Source organism: Sinocyclocheilus grahami, unplaced genomic scaffold, assembly GCF_001515645.1.
Source record: "Sinocyclocheilus grahami isolate Dianchi unplaced genomic scaffold, SAMN03320097.WGS_v1.1 scaffold435.1, whole genome shotgun sequence".
NCBI classification, from domain to species: Eukaryota; Metazoa; Chordata; class Actinopteri; order Cypriniformes; family Cyprinidae; genus Sinocyclocheilus; species Sinocyclocheilus grahami.
The window spans coordinates 1,005,152-1,013,786 of record NW_015505614.1 but is presented as its reverse complement, the minus strand read 5'-3'; the positions used below and the strand labels follow the sequence as shown (position 1 = coordinate 1,013,786).

The 8,635-nt window shown below is 35.1% G+C and overlaps 1 protein-coding gene across 1 annotated transcript in view; it reads left to right on the top strand.

Annotated features, from left to right (window-relative positions):
* Nucleotides 1-8,635, top strand: part of LOC107551832 (glutamate receptor ionotropic, delta-1-like) — a 152,021-nt gene that overhangs the window by 41,098 nt on the left and 102,288 nt on the right. Inside the window, exon 3 of the mRNA XM_016233584.1 lies at nt 6,679-6,732. Within this exon, the coding sequence (XP_016089070.1) occupies nt 6,679-6,732 (54 nt within the window). The remainder of the gene's footprint in view (nt 1-6,678; nt 6,733-8,635) is intronic.

Below are 8,635 nucleotides of genomic sequence, written 5' to 3'. Positions count from 1 at the left end.
ACACATTCATTAGAATGGGCCTATATTTGCAATTTTCTTTGTTCAGTTTCATTGTTTTTTTCCACAATGGTTAGGGTCTGAAACAGGCCGTCTAGTAGTGAACTCCACAGTATGGAGTGTGAATGACATCTAGAGGTGAAGGGCTCTCTGTATATGCAATTGGATATGTGTGCATTATCTTCATTTGTGCCTCAGAAATCATCGACATCCAACTAAGGGTATGATTTTTCCCTTCTCGTACACAAACAGTAAGCTTATCATAAACACATCTTTTCATTGCTGTCACTCCAGACCACCTTTATTGCCTCTTCTATAAAACGCTACACACCACAAAGCATGCAGGTGTCTGAGGGAGGGATGGGCATACAAACGTCAACTCCACGTGACAAACAACAATGATAGAATGAGCAATATGTGTATTGGATGACAGAATCTCGCGGAATGGACATTTAACTGAATTATGCCATGTTTAAATGGCAGGACCAAGAAATTTTAGCACCATTTTCACTATTGCGTTTCTAGATCTGTGGAAGCAAAGATTGCTAAAAACACTTTATTATAATTTGTTTGGTATAACAGCTTATAAATCATACAGAATGAGTTTTTTGAAAATCTAAAAAATGCAGTAAAATAAGTTTTGGGTGAGGGGTAGGTTTAGGGTAAGGGAATAGAAAATACAGTCTGTACAGTATTGTGTCTATGGAATGCACCCATAAAACATGGAAACCATTTTGTGTGTGTGTATTTCAAGAGTGCTTCATGTGTTACTGTGAAGATGGCTATATTGGAATACGTAACGTCAGGCTTTTCATGCTTCACATCTAATAATACATAATAGAATTAATTTAAACTCTACAAACCTTCATCTAGCTAGAAGAATAAAGGACCTTCGGAATTTGAGGAGGTGTGAGGTAGCTTGTTGAACTCAAGAGGACTTTGTTGGTCTGGAGAGTGTTTGAAGGAGCCTACGGGGGTGTAAAATCATTATGTAAATTATGTGTAAGAATGTCTAGAAGCCTTACCATCCAACACACTTTCTTTCAATTGTGTCATACTGTTGACAATGCCATGTACAGCATAGCTATGGCAGTGTACGTATCTCAAAAAGCAATAGTGGTCAGTAGTTTTTGCAAGTGAATCTGACATTGATTTTCTCTATAGAGAACCTGATTTTTAAAGGTATAATAAATCATCATCTTATGCCTTGAAATTGCAAAAATGTACCTTTATATAAAATGCATCGCAGTTTCCAACCATTTTCATGATTACAGAGGTCGATTATCAATTAATAAAGACTTATTTTGTGTGGTTCTTTGCACAATACTATATAATGACCTCAGAACACTTTTACATGATTTGTATGAAGTATGAAGTATGATTTTCCTTACTTTGTAAACTTGCTCAGTTACTCACTTGGTGCAGCACTGTGATGCAGAGCACTTGCAATGCAGAGCATTTGGGTACATTTACATTTAGCAGATGCTTTTATCTAAAGCGACTTACAAATGAGGACAATGGAAGCAATCAAAATCAACAAAAGGGTATTATTTAGGGTACGGAGTGTGAGTCACAATAAAATAGATCAAAGACTTCAGCAAAAGCATTATTATCTCATGTTTACTTTCGTTAGCACTATCGTTTTTGTTTAGGGTACAGGGTTTTGTGTAGGTGGTATGTTATTTTAAAACAGGTTACAGCATTGCATTTCCGAATTGCCACGATACATACAACAGCTAATGTAATGAATCATAAAACTAAATGCACTGCTCACTGGACATTTCACTTTGAAAGTTTCACTAATATATATATATATATATATAAAATCTTACACTTAATTATATTATTGACTATAATTAATGTACTATAATACAATAAATATAGTATAGTATAGTATAGTATAGTATAGTATAGAACGATAAATAACTAAATAGTATTGTTTAGTATAGTATAATACAATAAATGTTGAAATACTGACAAACTTAATATAAAAGTTTTCAATGTGAATTTGGAGATGGTTGATTTGGTTCATGACTATTAAAAAAGGGGGAAATATTTCAAGATACAAGCTTGTATTACAGTTTGTGTACTGCAAGTCCACAAATAAGATAGAAGCTGTCTGTGTGTGTCATCGAGTACTGAAACCTGTATGAATACTGTCTTTGTTTGTAGTTAAAGTAGTTCCTTTCAAAACAGTTCATTTTGTTTTAATGCATTCATATGCCCTTGTAGAGAAAGAGAAAGGGAAAAAAAGTTGTTTTGTTTTATTGATGTTGCAACAATCTTCCAGTGGCCTTTTCAGAAACATTGGAACCATCAGTGAAGTATTTAGCTTGTATGTTGTCAACAGAAATGCATCACAATAAAAGATGCCTTTTTTATTATTTGAAATAGATAAATCTGCTCAACTGCTCAAGTGTTAAATCAGCTTAAAATGACCAAAATGCGAAATAAAACCTAAAGTCGATTTTTCTCAAATATTGTTCTCATACACTGGTAAAGCAAATTAAATTAAAATATTAAACTAAATGTGATGTTGGGTTGTTCAAATAGGCAAAGTTTAATTAATAATTCCAAATGTCTGCACAAGTTGTATGTCCTGTCTATTGTCACATTGTGACTCACAAAGGATCAGAGGGCTTGTTTTACATGAGATTAATATTCCAAGTTTTTTTGGTTTTCTTCTTCTTTAATTAGTCTAAAACATGAAAGTCCTCCTCCATATTCCACTGTCAAATGCATTTTTAATATTTGCTTGACATTTGAGCAGAAGGTCAGGCTCATTATGTCAGCATGTAATGAACAGAAATTGAAGGACATGGAGAGAATAGTGGTGGCCAAAAGATCAATTTTTCTCTAGTCTTTAAACAAGTGGCCAAAAGATCAATTTTTCTCTAGTCTTTAAACAAGACCTTAGGTTATAACTGAGACATAATGCTCATCATTGTGGATTTGTGTACATTAAGATGACACATGAAAATAATACAAATGTTTTTGCAAATAAGATTTACTGCCAGTGAGTACCAGTTTGTATAATATAGTATAATCATCTGATTATAAAAGTTATACAAATTAGGAATATCCTAGTTAAGGGGAATCATATAGTGAATATACTCCCCCCTCCCCCCCCCAGTTTAGCTTTGCTCAGGTGTATTCAATGTGTTTAATGCCATGAGGCCAAGAACCAAGACCTATAACCAGGATATAAAACCAAGGTGGCTGTTACATTTTGTATAAAATAAAATTTTTGCATGGCATATGAATTACAAGAGTATCATTTTTTTTTTTACATTCTAAATTATAATCCTTACTGTACTTATCACATTTTAAAAGTATTACTTTTATTTTCTCACATAAATTAGTTGGAGATCCAACTGATACTGTACTGATGCAGACTTCATGGCAGTGTAAAAATATCTTATTGGACAGATACGCACACTAAATCTAAACATTTTATAAATGTATTATTTTAAATTATACTTAATTGGTGTACATACTGTGTACAACACCTAGCAGTACACAAAAATGTTAACAAAATGCAAACAATGTTCTAAAACTACCTAGCAGCATGTTAAAATATGTTACACTCAGAGCGCCCAAAATCACATACTACATTTAAATTCGAACTTACTTCACGACCGTTAAAAATAGTATGTTGTATATGAATATAGGTAGTGTGAATGCAATTTGGACGTAGGCTACTACATTAGCCATGTTGTTACTGTCACGTGACCTACCAGCATAAGTTGCTCACTTCAGTGCCGTTCATAAATCCTCTCCTGTGGCCTCATGGGAAAGTAAAGTGTCCATCGCATGCACATTTCAGAATGTGGGTGGAAGTAGTAGGTCTTCCGAATACTGTGAATTTAGACATGCTAATCTTTTGGCATACTGTTTTTTTGCATACTGTATAGTAGGGAAGTATTTGACTTCAGATCCTGCAGATGTCTTTAACCCTTAAATGGATGAATGTTGCGCCAATCATTCTTACATGTTCGGGTCTTTAGCGACCCGGACCTCTATATCCAGCACGGATGGATCTCTAACTGCTGCAATAGCAAAAAAACTCTCTTGATATTTTAAGAACAATTACAGAAGAAAAAAATAAAGCATATGTTGTTACCTTTTGAAACTTAAAAGGGTTCAATTTGAGCAGATGATTTTACCATCGCTGTCATTGTCAGAGCGCACTTTTTGCTGATGATATTCATTTGTTTTATGCCTGCCGTAATTATCAGTGAAACGTCACGTCATCATTGTGTATCAAACAGTGAAAAAAGATGCATTGCACATATTGAGTCATCAGATACGTAAATATAGTTGCGCAGGAAAAAATGCATACACATGTACATACCTCAGGTCTCTAGCGATCCTACACACTTTTTACAAAAAAATTATCAGAAAACTGCCATTCTTTTATATTTTACTATTTTTTCTTATTATATTGTTTATAATTAATAGATTGAGGAATACTAAGAAAGTTGATGTCTAACTTAAAAAAATGAAGGAGGGAAAGGGTAGAGAATGATGTCCCGGGTCGCTAAAGACCCGAGGTATGCATTTAAAGGTTAAGCATGTTTAATATATTAAGAACATGCTAAAACAACTACAACATACACACAAATTCTAGCAAACTGCGTCAGAAAACGTAGGCAGCTGAGCTGGCAGCAACATCCACACGTGTTTGCAGCATTATAGCTATGCCTAGCAACATGCAAAAATGTTAACAACATGGTAACAATGACTCTGAACATGGTAAAGCATGTCAGCAATGTGGTAACAATGCCTGTTAAACATTAGTAATTAACAGTGCCCATGCAACATGCTGACGCATTCTAACAACGTGCTAACAATACCCCTGAGCATGTGAAATCATACCTGCAGCTTGTTAACAATGACTAGGAATATGCTAAACACACCTCGCGACACACTAAAATGTTAATTAATGATAGCAACTTGCACAAACAAACAAAAACATAAGCCAACTACTTCTCAGGCAGTGTTTGCGTCCGAAGGTACCTCCTGAAACTAAATTTGGACAGGCTTCTAAGGCTACATAACAGTTTAATGACCTACAACAAATTAATTAAGTTGCTCAGGCTGATAGACATTTACCAAAAGTCCAATGCACAACAGCAATATTTTCAATCTTTGTTTTTTTCCCCGTTTCTACCTACTTACCTACTTAAATAACATGTATTTAAAACTTTCTCATGACCGTATGCAAATTACCTATTATTTACCTTTTATAATTTAAACTTCCAAATTGTTAATGCACTTCCTTGAATTGAATTATGATGCAAGATGTATACTCTTTAATTTGAATAATATTTTATAATCACTTTCAAGCCTGGGTAATCCCAGATCATCATGTATCAAGTTTTTGTATATTTTCCTTATTGTGCAGCTCACATTTCATTTTGCTATTTATATTGTCATGTTGCACACGTTGCACTTTAAGTGTACATGGTTTTGCATATTTTGCCTGATCCCATTAATTTTTCCTTAAGTTCATTATGCTTTCAGACAGCGCTAAGCCATGCTAAAGACAATGAACGTACTTTGTTGATAAACACTCTCTACCTTGCTGTCACTTTGTTTCTTAGCTGAAGATGATATTTGACAGGCTGCCTGTTCCATGGTGACTTTAATTGAAAGTAATATATTCTGTGCTGTCATACATGCTAAATACACAAAGAAAGAATGTGATAAAGACAAGACAGCTGTCTGCATTTTAAAGTCAGATTGAAGCAACACAACAGCCTGTATTGAGAGAAAGCACAATGCTTTACATAAACACAGTCAAAACATTAATGTATATTCATATGCTCTACAAGACAAAAAGTAGCACAAAATTTTAATTGGATAATTACAGTCATTGCAAGGCAGTGCTATAGTGATAGTCTTCAAATAGTTTAATAATAGTTTGTCCTCCTAACCCCCTTACACAAAATGTCTGACTACAGCATTTATCTAAAGTTAGATGTATCTGATGAGTACAATACAAATATTGTACCGCACTAAATTAAGTTATGCAGTTATGTAGTTTATGGTTATGATTAATTAAAGATTAAAGCATTAAAAGTTTAATTAATCTCAAATAAATGAATATTAATCAGTTAATTAATCAGTTCTATTTAGGTTATTAAGAAGAAGAAAAAACAACTTTTGGGAATTTTAGGGGTCTTTTCTTTATTTTCTGTGTTCTGTGAAAATATTACCAGTTTAGCTCCTTCTCTTGTTCAAATAATACTAATAATACTAATAAATAAATAAATGCTTCCCTCCCTGTACATTTCTTTGTAGTTTCCTTTGTAATGCTCATTTTGTTCCTTTTTATATCAGCTTGTCCAATGTTACATATTAAGAGAGTATTAATAAAGTTTTTCACACACAGCATATTATGGTGTTGAGTGCTATCGATGTTTGCTTTGGCTTTACTTTTTGAACACTAATTGCACTGATTGACTGAAAAGTTTAGCCTATTTTTTTTTTTTTTTGCACAGTGACCAACCTAAAGATAAACATTACTAGGTCTAGTATTGTTTATTTTGTCCATCCAGCAGATATAGATGCTTTTTCTCTCATCTTTCTTCAAGCCATCTGTTTAATGTCAGGTAGCTCATTTACTCCTGCCACAAACAGCTCACATTGATGTATTCTATATTTGTGTCTCTATAGGCTGTGGAGACTAACCTGGCCTCTAAAGACAGTCACTGGGTGTTTGTGAATGAGGTAAGGAACGATCTTATTTATGTTCATCTGCTTTCTTCTATTAATTGCACTCTATTTCAGTCTTAATTTTTTATGTCATTTGTGTTTGCATGCAGTAATAGATTATTTCTGCTCGTGGCAGCCTGAAATTTACTACAATATGCAAACATACAGAGGGAATTATTAAAATCAGGCACCCACAATAATCTGTGTCAAACAAAATTTGCATGAAACAATTTCCAATCTTTACAATTGGTTCTGAGTACTAGGTTGTAAGAGTTTCAACAGATGCAAGTTTTACCGTTACTGGGATCTGGCAGGCGTAATACTTATTTGTACTTGACACCTTTCAGCAGCAAAAGGAAAAAAGGAAAAGAAAAAAAGAAACTTTTCCACATCAGCATTTATTAGATACACAATAAAGAACAATTCAGTCCATAAGGCAAGTGAAGAGGTATTGGATAAATCCCAATAATCCATAGCTACACACAAAATGGCAGAACAACAACAAACAAAAAAAAATAAAAAAATAAATAAACAGTCTCACTCACATCTACTACTCTGGACTACTGGGTTCTACAAATGCACAAAAAGTAATCCATACGTTATCCTAGAAGGAGTAAATAACAGTATAATTCACTGAAAAACATATAAAGCGTGCCACATCCCTGAGGTACTCACCACAAAATGGCCACTCTCTGCCTTATATCAGCAAGTTCATTTACACAATAAAAGTACTTCTTGCTCAATTGAAACAGACATCACGACCCATTTCAACAAAAAAGTCCCCTCATAAAATCCATGTGTGTGGTAATTGTATCAAATGTAACCCTACACTTATAGCTTGAAATAAGCATTTGTATTTAATTTAATAATTTGATTAAATGAAAAAAAAAATGTTGAGGTGACATAATACTGCAATTACAAAGCATAATCTAAATTTAGAATTAACAAAAAAAATTAAGATAAAATAAAATAAAATAATAATACAGTAATATTTTGTTCTGGAGATGAGATGGGCACAAGCAGGGTGCGATTTGTATCATGCAATGTTGGCTGATGGATCATCAGAGAATCGTCTTTCTGTGAGTCATTAAGAAATTATGGGTCTATTCTATTTAAAGAAATATAAGATAAACTTGTGAATACATAATGTGCGCACTTTTGGAGTAAAAATGTGCATGTTGTGTAGCGAAGCACTGATCAAAAATCAATGGAGACAAACACGACTGAATATGTACAGTCTCTAGTTATTCTGATCAAAATATCATTAAATCCCGATTGATTTTGCATTCCTGGCAGAAATGAGAACGTCTCGGTTACGTATGTAACCCTCGTTCCCTGAAGGAGGGAATGGAGACGTCACGTCGGAGGACCGACGAAATTGGGATCTCGCTTAGAGGGACCAATCTACTTCGAGTGTAAACTAAACGAGCCAATGCACATTGGCATGCAATTATTGCATCCAGCTGCTGCTGATCACAGCGTGAGTATAAGTAGGCAGCAGGTGCAGCGCATATTCAGGTTTTCGCTGAGGAGCCGAGCCGGTGACCCGGCCGCTCAGCGGTGGTACAGGAGCTGTGGCGACGGGACGTGACGTCTCCGTTCCCTCCTTCAGGGAATGAGGGTTACATACGTAACCGAGACGTTCCCTTTCAGTCGGTCACTCTCGACGTCACGTCGGAGGACCGACGAAATTGGGATCCTACCAAAGGGCCACAGCTACTGCCCCTTCCAGTGTCCTGTGGAAGCCACCTGCGCCCCTATTTTTTGGCGTAGGCCAGGGCTTCTGCTAAGAGGACCAGCTTCTGCTGCTATGGCACTACCCAAAGAGTAAGACTGGATAACACTGGGAGCGTACCCGTTATACTTGGAACAGGGGCGTTACGGAAGCTCGAACCTTCCCGAAGGAGGTTTCGGAAGC